The 23202-nt window shown below is 44.6% G+C and overlaps 1 protein-coding gene across 1 annotated transcript in view; it reads left to right on the forward strand.

Moving 5' to 3' along the window:
- The window catches only part of LOC144768081 (uncharacterized), a 224814-nt gene that overhangs the window by 155928 nt on the left and 45684 nt on the right, over positions 1–23202 (forward strand). Inside the window, exons 28-29 of the mRNA XM_078651467.1 lie at positions 371–525; positions 985–8655. Of these exons, the coding sequence (XP_078507593.1) occupies positions 371–525; positions 985–8655 (7826 nt within the window). The remainder of the gene's footprint in view (positions 1–370; positions 526–984; positions 8656–23202) is intronic.

Raw genomic sequence — 23202 nt, forward strand, 5'->3', positions numbered from 1 at the left:
CTGGTTCGCTTCCAGGTCATCCAGAGGCACTCTGTGTGCAAGGACAATCCAAAGAGCAGCAAATTCAAACAAAAACGATAGCAGAAATTGCTATACTTTTTACAACAGTGTTTCTTTGATTTAAGTACTTAAGTGGACTCTGGACATGTTCAGAGATTTGGATTGCACTTCCTTGGATAACTGATGTGAAGTGAAGCATTCTGGGAGCCTGTGAACCATTATTGCTCTAAGTATGTCAGAGATCATTTTGTATTGTGTAAAGTTAGGTAGAGGGTAAAGCCAAAAATGTTTGAGGTTACTACAGTATACACTATCAGTGTTAATGCTTTTAACGTATTAAATGTAGTGATGATTACTTTTTCTGCCTTAGAGGTGCGCCAGTTGGAGGAGGAGCAGGAAGTCCTGAAGACCACTCTGGAACAGAAGGTCACTGCTATGAAGGAGGAAGTAATCTGCCTTCAGGAAGAAGTGGCCACTCTTCAGAAAGGCATGGATAATGCAGAGAAGCGTAGAAGGAGTATTCTGGTGAGATATTAGTGTGAAAGGGGGGGTTAGACATATGCCAGATATTGGCTTGTAAAGGTGGTTGGACAGATGCAAAATAAACTAGATTGTGTAGGTAGAAGGTGTTATGAATATTAGAGGTGGGGGCCATGCTTTAAGTGATGTGGAGACTTAGACTACACTTAGATGGAGTACGTTTTTAAGGGGCTAGACCAAATTTTCCTGTCACCGTAGGTGGGATATTTTGACTATACAAAAAGTTATACACACTTATGTCATATACAAGCGCCCTTAATTGTACACTTGCTATAGCCTCTCTTGGATGAGGTGACTAATTTACCCCCTGTTATAGTTGAGACTAAATGCAACATTAAAGAAATGGCTTCCAGACAGTTTTGTTTGGTTGTATTCCCTCTTACACCCTTGGAGGTGTAGCAATACAAAGCGCTTCCTTGTAACAGGCTTTCTGTCTCTTTGCAGCAAGAGCTGGATCAGCTCAGAGAAGCAAATGATGACCTCTCCCAGGATAACCGCAAGCTCCGGGAATCGCTCCAGGTCTGTGAAGATCGGGTTGCAAGCATGGATGAGGGTTTTCAAGCGAAGGCGGAAGAACTTCAAACTGCTCTTTCATCCCTGGAGCTCCAGGGACAAGAGCTTGCAATGTTAAAAGACCAGAGAGAGGAGGCGGCTGCAGAGAATGCTGCCGTGAAGGAGGAGCTAACTTTGCTGAAGAGTGCACTGGTGGAACAGGAACAGGAAAAGGAGTCACTACAGCAACGCCAACTGAAGTCTCAGGAGCTTGTGAATTGCCTCCACCACAGTGTTGAAGAAAGAGACAGACAGGTGGGAGCCATGCAACAGCAGATCAAAGATAATGAAAGAGATAAAGAGGGGCTGTCGAGGAACCTTGAACATCTGAGTCAACAAGTAATGGAGAGAGATGGTGAGATTGCATCCCTCATGCAACAGATTAAAGTCTACGAGGAGGAGGGTGTGAGCCTGAAAGAAAATATGAACCATTTAAGTTTACAAGTTACTGAAAGAAATGAGACCATTACTGCCCTAAAGGAGATGAATCAGGAGTCTGAGAGATGTACTATGAAATGCAAGAATGCTTTGGAAACACTGTCTCAGAAAATGGCTGAGAAAGAGTCACAGATCTCTGCTTTACAACGAGACGTCGATGATAAAGAACAAGAGGTGCAAAAAAATGAACAACTTTTAAAGGATATGGCTCAGCAAATTACTGAGCGAGATAGAGACGTTGAAAGTCTGAAAGAGCACAGAGTGGATGGAGAGGAAGAAAGAAAGAAACTGGCAATAGCTCTGGAAAGCCTGGATCTACAAGTGACTGAGAGGGACAAGTCAATTATGACCCTAAAAAATAGCATCAGTGAGTGGGAGGGAGAGACTGAGAAAAGCAAGAATGCTTTGGAGAACATGACTCTGGAAGTTGCTGCCAAAAATCAGGAGATCTCTGCTCTAGTTGCGCAGGTGAAGAAGCAGGAGAGAAAATCTGAAGAAATGCAGGATGTAATGGAGAACCTTAAACAGAAAGTGGCTGAAAAGGAACTGGAAACTGAAGCTGTGAGAGGGCATCTTAGAGAGTGTGAAGTGGAGAGAGAGAGGCTCAAGGAATCTTTGGAAAATGCAAGTCTGTTAGTAACTAAGAGAGACTCGCAGATTGCTTCCCTAGAGCAGCAGGTCCAACAGTGGGAAGTAGAGATAGGGGAACATAAGACCCTTCTAAAGAATCACTCTCTGGATGTAATTGAGAAAGACAGTGAGATTGTGTACCTCCGCAAACAGGTGCAGGACCAGGAACAGATTGCTGCAGAAAGCAAGAGCTCACTCCAAGACGTGACCCTAAAAGTTTCCCAGTGTGAAGCAGAAATCTCAATTTTGCAAGGGCAGATTCGGAATCTTCAAGATGAGGTGCAGGAAAGAAAGCACCTAATTAATAGTCAAACTAAGAAAATGAATGAGAGAGAGAGTGAGATCTCCGATCTAAGAGGACAGGTCCTGGAGCGGGATGAAGATTTGGAAGAGCACAAGACCTGTCTGAGTGGCCTGACTCAGAAGATGACAGAGCGAGAGGAAGAGATCTGTGCTTTGCAAGAGCATGTCCAGAATCTTGAGGAAGAGGCTGGTAAATGTAAGAGCCTGCTTAAGGACTTGACTGAAAAAGTGACTGATAGAGAATTGTTGATTGAAACTCTAACAGCGAACATAGAAGAGGGCAAGGAGGAGAGAAGAAGGCTGAAGGGGACCCTGGAGCACTTCTCTCTAGAAGTAGATAAAAGAGAGGAGAGAATTACTGCCCTGCAGACACAGATCCAAGACAAAAAAGGGGCAATAGAAGAACAAAATAACCTTTGTAAGAACCTGAATCAGAAAGTAACCGACAGAGACATGGAAGTTGAAACTATGAGAGTTCACCTGCAAAAAGGAGAGGAAGAAAGAGAGCTGGTGAATAGGACTGTGGAGTATTTGAATATACAAATAACGGAAAGAGATAAGAGAATCGTTGACCTTCAAGAGCATGTCCAGGAGCAGGAATCAGCAGTGGAGGGATATAAGAACAATCTGATGGATCTGACTAAGAAAGTGAGTGAGAAAGAAATGGAAGTTGCCACTCTGCAGGGTCAGGTCCTACATCAAGAGAGAGAGATACAAGAGCAAAAGAACGCTTTAAAAACCCTTTCTCAAAAAGTGAATGAGAGAGAGATGGAGATTTCTAGTGTAAGAGATGTAGGAGAGGAGCGTGAGCGAGATAGCCAGAACCTTTTGAAGATCGGGGCTCAGAAATTGGCCGAGCGAGATCTTGAGATCTCAGAGCTACAACAGAAGGTTCTCGAATGTGAGGTAAAGATAGATGAATACACCAATCTCTTGAAGCACCTGACTCAGAGAGTGACTGAGAAAGAGATGGAAGTTGAAGTTCTGAGAGGGCACATTCAAGAGTCTGAGGAGGAGAAAGGACATTTGAATGTGACTCTGGAACATCTGACTCAAGAAATAACTAAACGGGATGAGAGAATTGGTGCCCTAAAGGAGAAGATCCAAGAACAAGATGGAGATATGAGGGAACATACAACCCTTGTGAGGAACTTGACTCAAAAAGTAACCGAAAGTGAAATAGAGTTTGAAAATCTCAGACAACTCGTACAAGAGGGCATTGAGGAAAAAGAAAGACTGACTGGTACACTGGCACAGTTGAGTCAGCAAATGACCGAGAGAGATGAAAGAATCACTTCCCTTCAGGAGCAACTCCAGGATCAAGAAAGAGAGGGGTTGGAAGGCAGAAACATTGTGAGTAACTTAACGCAGAAACTGAAGGCACGAGAGGTGGAAACCACAACAGCAAAAGAACAGGTTCGGGAGCACGAAAGGGAAATAGAAGAAAACCATAACCTGCTTGAGAGCGTTAGACAGAAACTGGCAGAGAGAGAAGTCGAGTTTTCTGCTTTACTTGAGCAGGTACATGATCAGGAGAGAAAAATGGAGAAAGATGAGAACCTTCTAAAGAACCTAAGTCAGAAAGTGACTGACAAGGAGCTGGACATTGAAACTTTGACAGGACACATATACAAGTGTGAAGAGGAGAGGGAGAGGCTGAAGAGCACTGTTGAACATTTGTCCCAATATATGGCCGAAAGAAACGAGACAATTGCTGACCTACAAGCACAGGCCTTGAAACGGGAGATTGAGATGGAGGAACAAATGAATCTTCTAACCACTGGATCTAAAGATGTGATTGACAAGCATAATGAGATTGCCTTCCTCCGAGAGCATGTCCAGGATCAGGAACGATATGCTATGAAAAGCAAGAATTCTCTAGATAACTTAACTCTAAAGTTTATCGAAAGTGAGGTTAAGATCTCCACTCTACAAGAGCAGATCAAGGATCTTGGAGAAGAGTTGGAAGAGATGAAACATCAACTGATAAAACAAACTAATAAAGTGACTCAGAGAGAGGTGGAGATCGCTCGTCTTCAAGGACAGGTAAAAAACCTGACTCATAATGTAACTGAGAAAGAAGTTGATATCTCTGCTCTAATAGGACAAGTCAAGGAATGTGACAGAGAGCTGGAAGAACACAAGAACCGTCTGGAGGACTTGACTCACAAAATGATTGAGAAGGAGATGGAGATGTCTGCTCAACAAGTGCAGAACTTGGAGTGGGAGAGAGAGATTGAGAAGCACAGGAACACAGAGAAAGTCTTGATCCAAAAAGTGGCGGAGAGAGAGATGAATCTCTCCACTTTACAAGAGCGGGACCAGATACATAAAAAAGAAGAAGAGAGACTTAATCATATTCTGGTGTGCCTTGGTATCAACAGCCCAAACAGAAATCACAACCATCTGACTTCAAGGGAACCTCAAGCAGAAGAACAAATGTTTAGAACTTCCATGGAGTGCCTGCGACTGTATGTGGCAGAGAGAGAGAGTGAGACCGCAAAGCTGCAGGGGTTTGAGCGAGACAAGCAGGCTCTGGAAGCTGCATTACAGTGTCAAATTCAAGCAGTAAAGGAGAAAGAGCTAGAAGTTGTCACCATGCAAAACCGTTTACAAGAACAGAGCATGGAAAGAGAGACCCTGAAGAAGACAGTGGAACATTACTCCCAAACTCTGGCCGTCAGAGAAACCGAGATTTCTGCCCTCCAAGAACTCCTCCGGGAGAAAGAAGAAGAGAGGCACATTTTAACATCTGCACTTGAACATCAAACTCTGTCTGCCAAAGAAGAAGGTAGTGAGAGTGCTACCTTGCGAGAGTTGCTCTGGCAGCAAGAGAGGGAGGGGGACAGTCTGAAAATATTGGTAGCACGGCAGAATATTAGTGCCAAGGAAATAGAATGCAAACTCCTAGCCTTGCAAGGCAATCTTGATGAGGAAGAAGGAAAAAGACAGGTAGTACAGTCCTCTTTGGAACGTGAGACTGCTAAGAGTTTAGAACAATACAACAAACTCTTGATGCTGCAAGAGCAGCTGAACGATAAGGAGGCAGAGAGACAGCTGCTGCACTCTTCCTTGGCTCATGAGAGGGCCAGAGTTAAAGAAATGAATGCTAATATTGCAACTCTTGAAGAGCGCACAAATGAGTATGAGAAGCAGAGCCAAGCTTTACAGATGGCATTAGAGCATCAGACCCTGAAAGTGGTAGAGAAGGACAAAGAACTCTTGAGCCTGCAAGAGCGTCACAGTGCAGATGAAAAGGAGAGAAATGCGCTAAAGGCAGCATTAGACAACCTTGCCATGAAAGTCACAGATCGGGATGCAGAACTCTTAACTTTGCGTGAGCATCTCTTTGTTGAAGAAGGTGCAAGAAAAGCACTCCAGGAAAAACTGGATTGTCAGTCACTGAAGAATCAAGAACTGGACCTTGAACTCTCTACATTACGAGAGTGCCACAGAAGCGGTGTAAAGGCGGTCCCTGTAGATTTGAGTGGTCGTTCTCAGGGTAACGAAGAAGAAGACCTTCACATCCTTGATCTGCATGAGCGTCTCCAGGAGCAAGAGGTGGAGAGGAGGAAGCTGCAGACTGCCCTGGATCATGGCACTCTACAAATTAAAAAGCAAGAAGCAGAAATGTGTAGCCTGCAAGAACGCCTCCTGGCCTCTAAAGAGCAATTAAGCAGAGAGACCCAGCGGGTTGAAGCATTGAACCAGGAGCTGGCGCAGGTAAGACTCTTGGCTAAGGAGAATGAAGATGAGACCTTAATGGAACAGATCGGGACACAAGTCAAAACTATAGAGCACTTGAAAGACATGCTTATAAGGAAGGATCAGGAGACTGAGTCCCAGCGGAAGCAGTTGCAGGGGTTGCAGGAGTATGAAAAGGAGCTGGAAGGGCAGATCAGTCTTCTGAGGGAGACAGTGGCTAACTTGACGCAGACACTGATTGAGCGAGACCGTGAGCTGGAAACCCAGCAGCAGTGGATGCATGAGAGGGAGGAAGAGGAGGAGAGGGTGGGGCAGAAGCAAGAACATCAGCTGAAGACCCTCAGAGATAAAGTTGAGCAATTGACAGCTGCCCTGGGCCAGAAGGAGCGACAGTTTGAATTGCAGCAAGGATGTATACTCAGGCAGAAGGAGCAGGAAAAAGCACGAACAGAACGTATACTAGAAGAACTTGCCCAGGCAAGGGCAGCAGTACGGGAAAAAGAGAAGTCAATAGAGTCCCAACAGAAGAAACTGATGGAGCAAGAGGAGAAAGAGAAGGCACAGAGAGATTCTCTACATTCTTCCCTTGTTCAGGCCCAGATGGCCCTCCGAGAACGCACTAAGGAGCTGGAGGCACAACAGGAGGAGATGAGTGAGCTTGGGATGCACAGGGCAGAAGCAGAGACAAAGGTACTAGCTCTTCAAGAGAACCTAGAACATCTGAAGGCATCCCTACGAGTACGGCAGCAAGACCTAGAGTCCCTGCGGCAGCAGGTTGAGGAACAGGAGGAAGTGGAGGAAGCCCAAACGAAGGCCCTGAAGGAGAACTTGGAGCACATGAAGGCATCCTTGAGAGAAAAGGACAAAGACGTTGCAAAATTGAAGGGTACATTACATGACTTTGAGCAAGAGGCAATCCGGCAAGAGGAGGCATTAAAGCACTATGAGTCTGTTATGCTAGAAAAAACACAGGAGATTGAATTTCTGCGAGCACACAACCAAGATCTAGAGAGACAGTCTAAGACATTACGGCAGAACTCTGAGAGGCTACAGGAGTTGGTGAATGAAAGGACCCATGAACTCCTTGCCCAGGAGGAGCAGCTCAGAATATCTCAGCGAAAGGAGAAGGAAGCTCGGGGAGAGCTAAACGTGTGGCATGTCCGGGCTGAGGAGCTGGAGGACGCAGCTAGACAAGCAGAAAGTGACAAAGCTTCCCTAAAGCTGGAGCTTACTCGACTCAAGAGCACAGCACAAGAATATGAGTTGAAGGCAACAATCTGTCAGGAGAATCTGCTCCATCTACAAAAAACTTTGTCTGAAAAGGAGAAAGAGGACACCATTCAGAGAGATGAAGTTTGGCATCTGGAAGGAGTCCTCAGGGAAAAACAAGAGGAGCTCGAGGTTTTGCATGAGAAAATAACAAGTATTCAACAAGAAAAAAAGGAGATGTTGGGTCTTCAGGTAGATGTTGCCCATCTAAAAGAGATCTTAGCCAAAAAAGACCAGGAGTTGATGCTTCAGTGGCAAAAGAACCAGCACCTGGAGGAGGCTCTAGGTGCAAAAGAGCAAAGAATTGAGACATTAAACACAACAATTGTGGTTTTGAAAGAGGACAAGGAAGAGAAGTTGACTATGTGTAAGAACTTGAGTCTTCTACAGCAGACGTTAACCGAAAAGGAACAAGACCTTCATGTTCAAAGGATTAAGGTCGCCCAACTAGAGGTCACCTTACAGGAAAGAGAGCAGACAGTGGAGGAATTAAACCAGAGTATCTTGAAGTTTAAAGTGGAGGAACTGGAGAATTTGGGTCTGAAGAGCAAACTGGGTCATTGTCAAGAGTCTTTGGATTGTAAGGAGCATGAACTCAGAGTACAAAGAGATAAGATCCACTGGCTGGAGAACTCCCTTAAGGAAAAAGGACAGACAATTGAATCACTCAACAAGAGGATTGCATTGTTAAAACAGGGGGAACTGGAGTGGTTGAGCGAGCAGGGCCGCTTAGGCCAGATACAGAACAGACTGATGGAGAAAGACCAAGAAGTGAAATCTCTCAAAGAGAGAATCCGCAATCAGGAGAATGCTCATCGTGAGGAGCTGCGGCATTCTGAAGTCTTAACAGAGCGTGTCCAAATTCTTGAGAGACAGAAGGACAATGAGAAAACTCAGAGGAAGTTTGTTGATGGGTCACTGGAGCAAGCACGCTGGGAACTGCTGGAAAAAGAGCAGCAGCTGGCCACCTGGTCAGAAAGGACTAGACAGCTAGAGGAGGCGACTGAATCCAAGGTGAACATCCTGGAAGGGGACGTGGAGCAGGTTGCTAGTGCCCTGAAACATACAGAGAATGAGGTGGTCAAATGGAAGCAGAGAGCTGAGGAGTTGGCTATGTCACTTGCCCAAAGCCAGGAGAAGGTCTTTGCCCTGACCAACGACATGGCCACGTTGAAGAGGTTGACACCAGAGCAAGATCAGGATCATCAGTTCCTGCAGGTAAGCCATTTCCTTACTCCTTAACAATTTTGGTTACCTGATTCACCTCCCGAATTCTGGGGAGACCCAGCATAGCGGATGGATACTGCATATGTGCCTAATTTGTTGTAGTACAAGGCAGCTCTACATGCAATACCTATTCGTTCTCCGCATTAATGATTGCAGGAAGATTAGATGTTATGTTATTTTGCGGGACATTGTGAGGAATTGTTGACATTTTAAAATTTGGGACAATGTGTCGATTTTGAATATTTGGTCATTCTCAAGGGAATTTTAGTCTATGTTGCTAGTGTCTGTACTCTGGATTTTTCTTTCCATTTTTACAGTAACCTCATGAAAATATTAGCTCATGCTGTCGGTTGCTAAGCCCGCTTCAAAACGGTGCCTCCTTCAGGCAACTATTAGGTCACTGGGGACTTTAAAAGAGCAGATTGCTTCCCTTACTGATAGCACTAAGTGCACCTGCCCCGTGGCCTGCTAAGCACTGCAGTATACTTATGCTTTTCTATATCTCTGGCATTGTGAAGGATCGATCTTGAACCCAACAACACGTGTGAAAGAGCAATCATTTGCACCTTCAGTGATCCCATTCATAATGTCAATGGCAATGTGATATGTGAAGTTATCATTGCTATAATTGTCAGTGTCATTTGTATCTTTGTGTGAAGCCACAAGCAATGGATATCAGATAGACTTCTAGCCGCAGATTCTTTTCATTAGAATTCCCCATGTGTTAGACTGGATCCAGAAGATTTATCGTAAGCAGTACTCCTGCACGCCGGTAGGTGGTATTGCTTGGCACCGCGTTTGTTGCCGGTGCCAGAAGAGACTTCCATTGCACCTATATAGGTGCCACCGAGGCACGCTGACATCAGTACTTTTCATTCCACGCCAGTCCGAGCTGATCTGTAGAAGAGCTATATCTCTGTCACGTTTTGACTGGATTTTTTCCTCCTTGTATGGCAGGGATGTCCTCCAAGAAGGCCGGCTTCAAGCCCTGCGGTGCCTGTAATCTACTGATGTGGGTGATGAAAGCGCATCTTCTTTGCCTATGGTACCTCGAGCTCGACCTGAAGTCATGTTCCATCTGCCGCACCATCCCAAGGCCTTGCAGGAGCGATCCTTCAAGCTTATGGCGAATCGGCATGCAACGCCCCGACATTCGAGGCCCGGGTAGAGAGGAAACTCCTGGGAGCGGTCTAGGAGTCCGAGATCCTGGTCACACTTCAAGTCGTCGGGACACTCTGGTAAGGCCCGTCGAAAGAAAAGACGTTTATGAAGAGCCAACGAGAGGAGGGAGCGTCGACATTCAAGGCCTGGCTCTGTGGTAGAGCCGGTGCCGATTCCGTGCATCCCTGATTTTCTGAGGTCTAGAGCGACCCGCACCTAACTAAAGGAATTTTATGAGACCACGCGCCTAATATTTGGGCTGCCCGACCCCTCCAGCATGCCTTCGGGCCCTTAAGGTTTGGCAGGGGCCCTATCTGGTTCCATGGCTGCAGCTCCGGCCTAGGCTCTATTTGGGCCACATGGATCTATTCCTGGATCCAGACCAGTGCTGGTCGCACCAACTTGACTTTCCCCCATGCTAGTCTCGATGGCAACGCTCCCAGCGGCGCCATCCTCATTCTTATCCTTGACTTCAATACGGAGTTGCAGGAGCGTCACCCGATGCCGTATCCAATGTCTACTCAAGCCTTGCCTCCAAGATCCGAGTCTGAGCCCCATTCCCTTGGGTTAGCACTCAAGCAGGACTGGGAGGGTCCCTGGAACCTGAAGAATACCAGCCATATGGGGAGAACCCTTACATGGACTGGTGTGATGAACTGGATTAAGCCAGCAGTGGATTGGATACTTCCCTAGATACTGGTATGCTTTCTCCTCCTACCGTGGCTACGGCGGAGGGAGCCTCTTATGCAATGGTGATGCTGAGGGCTTCTGAGGTCTTGGACTGTCGTGTAGTTCCTATAACTCTATATAGGATCTGCACGTTCAGACAACATAAACTGTGGGACTGATTCCAGACACCCCCACCTGATATGTTCGCCTGTATACCTGCTAGCTCACAGTGCCACTATGAACTCCTCTTACCAAGGAGAGAATAGTTTCTGGCAACTATCGTACATGACAACCCTGTCCCCTCAGGGATCATCGAACAGCACAGTACTTTTTGCTCACTTCCTCGTGGTTACCTTGTCTCAGAGAGATGCACAGAATAAACGATAGGGACGTTTTCAGTAAGCATTTAATGAGCCAGCATCATTCTAGTGTGAAATATGTGCTGCAACAACCATAAGACCGAAACGGATATAAACGGTTACAAGCACCAAAAGATTAAATAGATTGTAAACTTTTACCATAGTGCTAGAACCATAGATCTATGCAGGTATATAGATACAGGACAGTAATAATGCGTACTCCTATGATGCAAACCCAAACTATATGTACCTAAATGTACCTTGCATGTATGTAGGTATATATCCAAGAATCTCCCGAGGATAGAGCCAACCCTATTACCTGAAGTGAGAGAACGAATGACCCCCATCTTGGTCTCGAGATGGACACCCTGTGAGGGAAGTCAGACGACTGCGTGCTGGAGTGACTGTGTGTAGGAACCTCAGCGTCTCGCATCAACGTGTCAGCATGAACGTTTTTCTCCTCTGCCTGCCCCAGCAAAGATATGGTTCTATATACCCAAAAGGTACGCTCAGTGGTTCTACCTTGCTGTGTCAAGTCGGCCGAGGATGACGATGGGGATGCCCCTTATACATACTTCTTATGGATGAGATGCAGAAGATGGTACTCCTGTGATTCTGAGAAACCTCAAGCATAATAAATAATTTTCGTAGAAACTGCACCACATTTATGCAATATCTAACTAGGTAAAAGGTCAGCACATTCTCGTTATGTAGTACAATGGTATGGTAAATGTAGGTGAAAGGTTAGGTGACTACCCAGTCCTATATTGGGGTACTTTATGAATCATAACAGGACCTTCAGTTGTCCTCAGTGGCAGTCAAGACTAATGTCTTGACAGAGTTGCTGCAACCGGGACTGTCTCCCTCAGAACCACTACTCCTGTTCTACAAAGCCATCACAGACGTCCTTTTGGGGACTTGGTCCAAACCCAACGTGGGGGCTCCTGTAAATAGGGTGATTGCCCGCCGCCATTGCCCCACATTTCCTCATCCAACACCCTACCCCAGAGACCCTGGTTGTCCAAGCCTCAACGTCTCACACAATTGGCACATTGCCCCCTGCACTCCCTCTCCGGATGAGGAATCCAAGACATTGGACTCTTTGGGGAAGAAGATTTTTTCTTCCGGCAGCCTGGCATTGCAGTCCGTGAACACCGCATGCCTTTTGGGGCACTACTCCTACACTCTGTGGGACATAGTTGCGCGGGTGCTGTCAATGGTCCCATTGGAGGTTCTGGCCGTGCTCTCTCAAGCTGTTGCTGATAGGCAAGATGCAGCAAAGTTCACTATCCCTTGTAGACTTGACATGACAGACTCACTGGGCAGATCGGTTTAATCGACTTTGGCCTTGAGGCGCCACACCTGGTTGAGGACAACTAGCTTTTCAGGGGCTGTGCAATCCTCTCTTATGGACATGCCCTTTGATGGCACCGGCTCTTTGGAGACAAGGCGGATTTGTTGCTTAAACGCTTCAAGGACAGTCGGACTATTCCCAAGTCCTTGGGCCTTTTTATGGCCTCACGTTACCCTCAATCCACTTTTAGCTCCATACATGGCTATGAAAGGTGTTTTCAGCCGTGATATTACTCTCCCGCCACTGCGCCACCCATGTTCCCTAGCATTTGCGTGGCCATGGGCATGGTAACCACAGACCACATAGGTCAGGCAGCCAGCAGTCTGGTCAGTCCACCTCCGCCCTGGTAGCTGCAGCCTCCAAACCCTCCTAATCTGCCTTCTTACCAACCTGGGCCCACAGTTGGCAGCAGGATTTACCATCACCTGCCCCACTGCCTCCGTAACATCGGACATGTGTGTTTTGCAAATTGTCCAATGCAGCTACTCCCTCCCCTTCGTGACAACCCCTTCCTGCATGCCACAATCTCAAGACCGGCTGACGGATGATCATCTGTGCCTATCCTGCCTGAAAGTCACACATCAAAGGTTGCCCTAGAGTGTGTGGGCCGAGGCCAGACGTGGGCCGTGGTTGATTTTCCTGCTACTTCCTGGTGCCCAAAAGGACAACGGTCTGCATCCTTTCTTAGACCTACAGCACCTCAACTGCTTCCTTAAGAAGCAGAAGTTCAGAATCCTCGCTCTAGCTCACGTTTTGTCTGCTCGGAACCCAGGAGACTAGATGGCAGCAATGGACTTGCAGAGTGCATTTTTCCAAATTCCCGTCTTGCCTGCCCATCGGTATTACCTGTGGTTCATGGTAAGCCAAGTGCATTTTCAGTTCACCATGCTCCCTTTTGGCCTTACCAGAATCCCTCTGGTGTTTACCAAGGTGATGGCAGTAGTTGGAGATAATTTGTGAAGATCAGGGGTGCCAGTCTTCCCCTATCTCTACAACTGGCTATTGAAAGCGGCCTTGCCCCAGGCTATCATCTTTCACCTGCAGACTACGGCGGGCTTCCTGCACTCGCTGGGGTTCACTATCAACATTCCAAAGTCACACGAACACCCTCTCAGAAACTTCCTGTTGGAAATGGCCCTTTCTGCAGGGTCACCTCCAAACCTTTTGCATTCCTCCTCTCCTTTTTAGGTCGAGCAGAGTCTGCTCGAGACCTATTGTTGCCCGTATTTGGGAATGTAGACACGAGAGGGGCACGAGCGCAGATTCCATCTCGTGGGCGCGCACGGCGCGTGCCCCTTTCGTGCTTCATATTCCCATGCGCATGCGCACATTCACAGCCACACGCATACACAGGCACACACACACTGCATACACACACGCACCCCCCCCCCCTTAAACAGACCCATGTGCACACAGACAGACACACTCGAACACACACAGACACACGCGTGTGTACACTCCCCCTCCACTTACCGGGCTCTTTCTGCGTGTCCCTCGGCAGCCAGCATTCAGCGTGCAGGGTTCCAGGATGTTCTCCCGGCAGTTCCTTCCTGTTTGTTTGCAGGCCCCGCCCACGTCCCAACGAAGGCTGCCTGACTTCCGCTAGTTTCTTTTGGAAAGAGCACATTCAAACACACGATATGAGCACTACGGTCTTTTTTTCTTGTAAAGAAAAACTGAATTAATGCGTTGGCCATCTCCGATTGGGTTTATAGTCCCCGAACGAGGCGATGCTAGTCCTTCGTCCCCGGCGGTGACGTAACCCTCGCTACTGCCCCTGGTGGCGCTGTTCTCTTTCTCTCTGCTACTGCAGGATTCACGCTCTCCGGATAAGATCATGGTCGGCCCTTGGTTCTCCCTCGTGGCTTTGCACGTGGTGGTGGGTTCAGAGAGGTGGGACGTGTTTTAATCGGGGGGGGGAGAAAGTAGCCGCAGGCTGTGGTCGCTTCTGAATGGGGGTGTGTTCTGTGAGAAGCTTGGGCTGGTTAAGTCAAGAAGGTCAGGAAAAGAGAAGTGGCATCACACAGCCGACTGTCATTAGGTGTTGGTCATACAGCACAAATTCCTTATTCAGAAACCTAGAGCCCGTCATTTGTATGTTTTCTTTGTTCCTAGTGAAAGAAATCAAACGCGTTTCCCTGATTGCAAAATGCTCACGGCCGTTTTAAATTATTATAGTTGTTTGGTTTTGTCCCGTTAGGCTTGGTGGGCATCTGGAGAAACTTGCACATTGTAGTCAGGATATGGTTGACTCGGGCTGTAAGAGCCGGTGCACGAGCCGAGCTTTGAATATTTGGCATGTCAGCCTACAGCTAAGACATAGCTGCCAAGTAATCAGATTGCTGATCTGTGACATTAAGATATTTTCCGTGTGGTTAATGCGTGACATTCAAATGTTTTTCTGAATGACACCAAGTAATACTTTAGGGCAGTCGTCATGCGAGTAAAACAAAATAAATTCTGAAAAATATTGGTTGCCACTTTCGGTCATTCATTATTAATATTATTTTTATTTTTTTACAACAACGGTGCATTCAGGGATTTGTCATTTTGTTTTTAAAGCTTGCAGGAGGGTTAACGAATCAGAACGAGCTGAATGTGACACATATGGCAGCAGCCCGGCTACATATTTCTGTACTTTATGGCTAGACAGGGTGAGGGGAACTACAGCTTTTTGTCTGCTGGTGTAAGATGTCAATCTGGTGTCACCTGCTGCGCGCTTAGGTCAATCGATAAACCCCTGTTGCCTTTATGGGCAAGTTTACAAAGGCCAAAAAACAACAGTCCCATGTTTTTAACCACGCTCTCTGCTAAGTTACTACTGCTGCTTACAGTGCTGGCATTTATAAATGAGTTATTGTTATTCAGTGAAAAATTAACTGAATAACATTTCCACTCAGATGGCTGTTTGCTCGGTGCCATATAAACATAGAAAAACTACTTTCAGCAGTGCAAATCTCTTAACATTACTACCAAACTTGGGGTTTTAAAATGAAAAGTAAAAATAATATGCTAATAACAAACTGAGCAGATTGGAAAAGAAAAATACCCATTAAAGCAATATGTGTGTGTGATGCAAGTGTCAAAAAAAAAATCAAGCAAGGAACACACAGCTGTTTCAGGACTTGAATGTAGCAGTGGAGGGCAGAGAGACACTAAACAGTGAGATGCTGCTAGCATTGAATCTCTCCTCCAGCACAGACACCGGCATCGCGCCTGTAAAGCACCTAGAGGAAACGTGGAGGGAGAGGGGCACTACTACATTTGCGGGACATTGCATTTCAGTCCAGTGATGTGGGAATATGCACTGAAATGAGTCAGTCTCACCATCGATGTTTGGCACTTAGCAGGGCTGCAAAGAACATGTTAGGAAAAAATAAGGTGCCTTCTAAATGCAATGAAATCACTTGCTTAAACACGCAGATGCGTCTCAACTTAGTAAATCAGAATACATGCTATCTATTGAAAGGGAAAGTTTTAATTTTACTACGATTGACCTCATTCATAAAATTATCTGTGCTCTTTCTTTGATATATCCTAAATTCATGAAACTGCATAATTTCCTGTTAAAAAATCCTACTTAATTATGCTGGTTAAACTCTGGAATAATAGCTTCCTCTTTGCAAACAATTTAGAGCGAGAAAATATGATACATTAATGTACCTTTTGCTCATCAGAAAGGTGACGTAAGATCACGTTGTGTAAGGGGTCTTTCATCTACGTGTATCCCATTAGGTTTTCGTATGCAGAATGACCTGCAAACTACAAATTTTGGCCAATATCTCACAGTTTCCTCAGATTTCAGTGCAGGGAAAGTTCTGAAAACCGCCAGGAACCATATAAGTACTAACACCCAGCCTTCCCAGGTTTTTTACACAGTGTATTGGGTTGGAGCGGCTCAGGAGGCTGGAAGCCAAAAGGTGGATTCATTCTGCTCTTATTGACATTGTTGTGTGCCTGGTTCACAGGAAGCTGTCTTGCAGATAGAAGTAGCTTAAACACTGCGTGAACATGATTTGGTTCCCAGTTTTATTTAAGAAGCAGAGGTAAATCTGACATTGTGCATGCTATTGCTCAGTTATCTGAATCAGTGGCACATGTTGAAATGATTAAGCTGCAACAAAGGACTCAGGTTATTGGGGTTTATATTTCTCTATCTATCTATCTATCTATTGCCCTCTCTCTATCGCCCTCACTCTATCTGTCTATCGCCCTCACTCTATCTGTCTATCGCCCTCACTCTGTCCATCGCCCTCACTCTGTCCATCGCCCTCACTCTATCTGTCTATCGCCCTCACTCTATCTGTCTATCGCCCTCACTCTATCTGTCTATCGCCCTCACTCTATCTATCGCCCTCACTCTATCTATCGCCCTCACTCTATCTATCGCCCTCACTCTATCTATCGCCCTCACTCTATCTATCGCCCTCACTCTATCTATCGCCCTCACTCTATCTATCGCCCTCACTCTATCTATCGCCCTCACTCTATCTATCGCCCTCACTCTCTCTATCGCCCTCACTCTATCTGTCTATCGCCCTCACTCTATCTGTCTATCGCCCTCACTCTGTCTATCGCCCTCACTCTGTCTATCGCCCTCACTCTATCTATCTATCTATTGCCCTTACTCTATCTATCGCCCTTACTCTATCTATCGCCCTTACTCTATCTATCGCCCTTACTCTATCTATCGCCCTTACTCTATCTATCGCCCTTACTCTATCTATCGCCCTTACTCTATCTATCGCCCTTACTCTATCTATCGCCCTTACTCTATCTATCGCCCTTACTCTATCTATCGCCCTTACTCTATCTATCGCCCTTACTCTATCTATCGCCCTTACTCTATCTATCGCCCTCACTCTATCGCCCTCACTCTATCGCCCTCACTCTATCGCCCTCACTCTATCGCCCTCACTCTATCGCCCTCACTCTATCGCCCTCACTCTATCGCCCTCACTCTATCGCCCTCACTCTATCGCCCTCACTCTATCGCCCTCACTCTATCGCCCTCACTCTATCGCCCTCACTCTATCGCCCTCACTCAATCTATCTATCGCCCTCACTCAATCTATCTATCGCCCTCACTCAATCTATCTATCGCCCTCACTCAATCTATCTATCGCACCACCACAGCATCACTCGTCGCCACCAAAACTTCACTCGGCGTCACCACTGCATCAATCTGTGCAACCATTCAACATTCAACAACAACTGGTTCAAATATGTTCTTTCAATGTTTCAAACTTTATTACAAATGTCACAAAAAGATGTTAATATTTCACTTCTGTTCTTGGATTTTCGTCACAATAAAATACACTGAACATAATCTTCACAAAAGTTATTTACAAAAGTTTAAGCTATTGCCATTATACATTAAAATAACTTTTATTTAAGTCTTAATTATAAAAAAAATGTAAAAGCCATTGTTATTTGTGATATCAATACATCTAAGTCACGTAAATACAACACATATTGCATTACAAATGCTATAGGTGTCCCATTTGCCAAAGTTCAAACTATTGGCATTGTAAGTGACAAAGCTATTAATTTCGCTATTTTCAAAACCAACACATAAACAAAAAATGTGTCATTTACAATACCAATAGCTCAAACTTTCCTAATGCGAGACCTATTGCATTGCAAATGCTTGTTCTGACCTTGTTTTTGTTTTTAGGACACTGGACACTTTACCACTGCTAAAGTGCATGTACTCTGTACTCTAAACATGGTAACATTGGCTTATCCACAATAGGCATATTTAATTATAAGTCCCTAGTAAAGTGCACTATATGTGCCCACAGCCGGTAAATTAAATGCTACTAGTGGGCCTCAAGCACTGGTTGTACCACCCACTTCAGTAGCCCTTAAGCATGTCTTAGGCCTGCCACTGAAGAGCCTGTGTGTGCAGTTTTAAACAACAATTTCCCCCTGGGAAGTGAACTTTTACATCGATTTTACCAGATAATACAGTGTGGACGATCAGCAGTTTGTGGGGTTCGCTGGAGCTTTAAAAATGAACTGGACCTTCTCCCACTGAATTGTCCTAGTCATTAAGATTCTTAACCAAAAAGCTGTCTCCAAAAGGTCTTCAAGCCTCTACATGAATCTGTGTTATGCCTTGTTCAAAGGGGCCCTCAGCAGAAGGGTGTTAGTGCTCATTCCACCAGAAGAAAGGTTGCTACTATGGCTTTGGGTATCCCACTTTTAGGTATCTGCCAGGCAGTCACATGGCTTCTGTACATACTCTCACTAGAAACTACTTTGTTTATCCCAAATCCACACGGAGGGCTATTTTTGCACTCTGTCATGCTGGTCTTTCTTGTGCAAGTCCATTCCTCTAAGGGGGAATAGCTTTTATGTGAGAATTCTGTGGTTAGAAGTTTCGATCAGAAGACTATGCTACTTATCTTCGGTCACACTCTTAGGTGGATGCTCTCTCTAAATGCAGATCCCCCCACCCCATTTTGTAAAATGGACTTTCAGGAATTGATAAAGTTCCATGCTAGAGTCACACACTGCCATTTCAATTGGTTAGCCTACCTCCACCTCTGAGTCCCGGGAAGATACAATTTATAAAATGCATCCTATCAGGAAGTGTGACGGCCAATGGTGCCACCTGTTGCCATGCAGGAGCTGTTTTGATAAATTTCCAGATCTGGTCTGGAGACTGGGGAGAATCTCGTGGGAAGGACTCTTTGGGTACAGAGTATCCATCACAAATAACCTTATCAGAGGTAAGTAACTTATTAATTTGGACTATTTGAAACCAAAATTAAAATATTGACTGATGAATTGAGTGTGGTTCAGTGGCCTCGCAATTTCAAATACAGTCTGTTAAGATAGCTGTTTTGTGTGAAATTACTGCAACAGGATGCCCCCTCTATGTAACCATTGCAAATATAGTAAGAAGTTGTTAGTGGCACGTCAGCCTGGAAGCTGGAGTAGGAGGTATCCTTGCATATATTAAATGCAGAAACAAGCCGGCACTAGATGTGCCTTCGCAGGGAAATGCTACCATTAAACTTTAAGTTTTCTGTGCGAGGACATCTCCTACTTCAATGTGTATCTGTGGCAGCCTTGTTTCCTCTAAATAATCTGTGCAAGTCTGTGTCTGAGAAAGCTTGCTCTTCCATGTAATTATCGAACTTTAATATTGCTAGTTCTCTAGCTTTCAAATTAAAAATTGTAACAAACTTGATTGGTTCTGTGTTGGGATCAATAATTCATCCCTTTTATTTCCCAGTTTACAGTAGTCCTCTTGTTTCTTCTTTTGAGCCTGTTCATAATCTTTCTCAATAGCAGTGCTTATATAGCATCTCATCAAGAAGTTCTGGAATATCTCCCTGCTGTGTCTATATATCAACATCCGCCAAACAGTTGCAACTCATACTCGGAACTGTCGATATGTAACACTTAATACTCCATTTAGTGACTTTGAATGGTAGCTGCTTGTGATCAGTATGAGATCTAAGTTATTTCACAATGCAGAGTGTTTTGATTTTATCTTAGTCTTGGAGTGTATTTTAAGATAGATGATTTCAATAGGATCAATCTTGTGAGTGTATCTGAGATGGAAGATGTTTTCAGTCAGTTTAATTAAGTTCATTCAGACATGAACTTGGTTAAAAACACCGTTCTGCTGCTCCATTAGAGAAAGACGTTGATATAATGCAGCCAGAGGATACTGTGCATCAATATTTGTAATGGATGTACTGTTTTCATGCCGTGGTGCTTCTCCTACCAGCCTATGGTGATTTAGACAGAGAAAGGGCATGGAATCTGTCGATGGAGTTGCCATGAAATTGATTCCGAGTCGATTGATTGAATAGGATGAGATTGTGAGTGAGACAGAAACTTACCATGTCCACTGAAAGATTTCTGTTCAGTAACCTATTTAAGTGGCATATTCCCAGAAAAAAAAGTTGGATGCATTCAATCCAAGAGCTTTGTATTCTGGTGTATTGAGAGATCTGATCTATTGTTGCATTTTCATACGTTGAGTTCTCACGTTGGGTACTGAGCTGGGTGATCAACCTATGTGGGCCTAGTGGCCCATATGCTGTTTTCTCTCCCTTTCTTGAAGTATTTGCCCCGTGGAGGGAAATATCAGAGGACACCAATGCACGCTTGTGTTGTAGCTGCTGGAGTCCCTTGATGTAAACGAATACCACGTTAGTGACAAAATGGCTAGGAGAACCTCCGCTTCCACGAAGGCATGAGCGAGAGAGTTAGAGAGAAATATGAAGGGAAAGATAGATTTGAGTCGAACGGATACATTTACTGAAGAACAAAAATATATTAACCATTTTTAAGCGTCTGCCTTTCTCACGTAGATAAAGATATTTTTTCAGTGACTTTACAGCTGACAAAGCAAAATCTTCTAGACCCATCATCAATGAAGATTCTGAGATATACTGAGATATGAAGTTGTTGGGTAATGTTACCACTATTGCTCATTCAATTCCGATGCAATGGTTTCAATGTTAAAAGCACTGTATAGGTCACTCAGCTGACCTCTGTACCCACATCAGGTATTATAGATCAGCAATCTCTAATTAAAACTTGATCTACCTAAAGCTAACGATGCTTGTCACTCACAATGTTTGCTGTCAGACTTAAATATTTGTTCATGTAGAACATTTATTCAGGCCAGAAGTACTGGATGAGGAGAAAAACTCTGGAAACAGATGGAGTGAACATCTTGATGGTCACTGCATACCCTGATCATTATATATCCCTATATATCTGTGGAAATCTTTCCAAGATCAACCTTATGTGGACTCATTTGTGTTTTTTAAAGCTTTATAAGCACAATAAAAAAATATTTTCCATAGAAAGTGAAATAGCATAATCAACCTGTGTCTTTCTCGTCCTCATTCCCTCACTCTTTGCTGGGATTATCATTGTTTGGCACAAATAATGAATCTCTCTGCCTGTTTATATGTTCGATCCCAGCAAACAGTCACAAAAACATCACATACGTAAACTGTGGTTACAAAAGAGTGGTTGATTTTTCTTCTACTAATTCATTTTTTTAATAAAAGGGATGGAAGGGAACGGAGTAGAGAGCTGGAAAAATCTGAAAAAACAACACTGCTCCTTTGAGGTAACCAGCAGTTCCATTCTTTCACCCTGCACAGCATTTAACAATTGTATATTCAGATCGTTTTTCTGTGCCTTTGTGAAGGATCAGTGAGAACTGGGCCACTCTGTTTTTTACCATTCCTAATCGAACAATTCAGTACTTTCTGCTTTTGTACATGTCCATGAAGATGCCAGGCTCTGGTGAGTAGAAATACCTCCAGCTCTAAACATAGTGTTTCTACTTGTTTCTGAAACTCCAATGGGAAGATCCGAAGCAAAAAAACAAGAATATTGTAGTCCCTGCCATTCCTTGTCTATGTCAAAGCATCTGGCTTCAAATAAGGGATTGCTGATCACTTGCTTGTCATCTCACCATACGACGTAAGACTTGTACGACATTTAGACATATACCACCAGACCACCTTTGACATGAGACTAAAAGTTGTCTTAACACCATAAGTAAAGTCAGGACCACCTTCAATGTTTAGAACCTTGTGGAGAAATTCTCCATTTACAAACGGAGACCATCCCCAATTGGAAAGACGATGTTAGCGGAAAATTCTGACATTACAGGGACTGCTGTCAAATAGGTGTAACCCTCAGGGTTTAAAAAAACACTAACAGGACTTTACATCAACTGGAAGAATACTACAAAATCTTGAGCTAAATAAAATTCCACTAACAAAGAAATAGTTGTCACGTCAACTAAAGTTGACGCCCATAATCCCCAATGCATATCTGAACTTCAACCCACTGCCCCAGGGCCCTGAGGACAAGGGAAGCAATGGTTGGGGAAATGGGATGCCTAAACTGCCATGGTAGTCTTATCTATAATATGGTGAAAAGGAGTTATGTTATATCATGTTACCTTACGATGCTTCAGTCGTAGCACGGGGAGCTCATTTTTAACAGCATTAAATCCATCAGACTCAGTCTCTAAAAGGAGCAGCCTGTAGTTCCAGCCGTGTGGAGCTAAGAGTTTCAGAAGTAGCCCTCTGGTCCTCACACCCCTCTTTCATCACATATTTAATCTTTGTTTAAACAGACACGGTGATACTGTACCAAATGAACAAATTGGGTACAAAACCTGGTAAAGGCTCATAGCATAGATCGATAGACAACAGATACTTTTGAGTTAAGTATAAAAATTAGTTCACTCGTCGTTCTATAAGGAAACAGGGTTTCTTTCTATGTTTGTTAGTACATTACAGTTGATGATGTCTTATCTCTCATTTCGGCAGATGTTCAGAGTAGATATAGTGGGAGCCTTTTGCTCTGTTGGCTGTAGCAACCCATTAGGACAGTAGTATTCAAACTTTTTAATGCTGCACCCCCACAGTAGAAAACAAGCATTGGCATAGCCAATAGGTCTCGCTTGTGGGACCTTATAAGTATTTAGTTACAAGGATATTGTGCTGCAAAACAAAATACTATAAGGTCCCACAAGCGAGACCTATTGGCTATGCCAATGCTTGTTTTTAGAGCGAACTACAGCTCTCCGGACAGAGGTTCTGGGCTTGTTGCTTAATTTTTCTACAATGTGCCTGGTCCCAAATGGACACTGCTTTTAAAGCAGGCAGCTTAATTAGAAATGTATTGTCCATTGTGTTCCAATGTCTCTCTTTCTAGGAAGGCCAACAAGTAAGCGCTAAACGTGGCAGCCACGTCAACACATCAAAACACCACACCATGTACCATATCACTGCAAGATGGCTTTCCACGTTTTCAACTGCAAGCATACACTTTAGGCAGCGTCATTTTCCTTTTATCTAATTTTAATCTTACAGTTCGCCTTCCATATGCTTGTTGAGTTTGTGTGTTTTATTATAGATGGGTTAGTGGATGAGTGCAAGAATATGTCTGTCGATGGTCCCCATCTGAGTGCGTACATACCTATTGGCATTGCCA

Source organism: Lissotriton helveticus, chromosome 7 (assembly GCF_964261635.1).
Source record: "Lissotriton helveticus chromosome 7, aLisHel1.1, whole genome shotgun sequence".
Taxonomy (NCBI): Eukaryota; Metazoa; Chordata; class Amphibia; order Caudata; family Salamandridae; genus Lissotriton; species Lissotriton helveticus.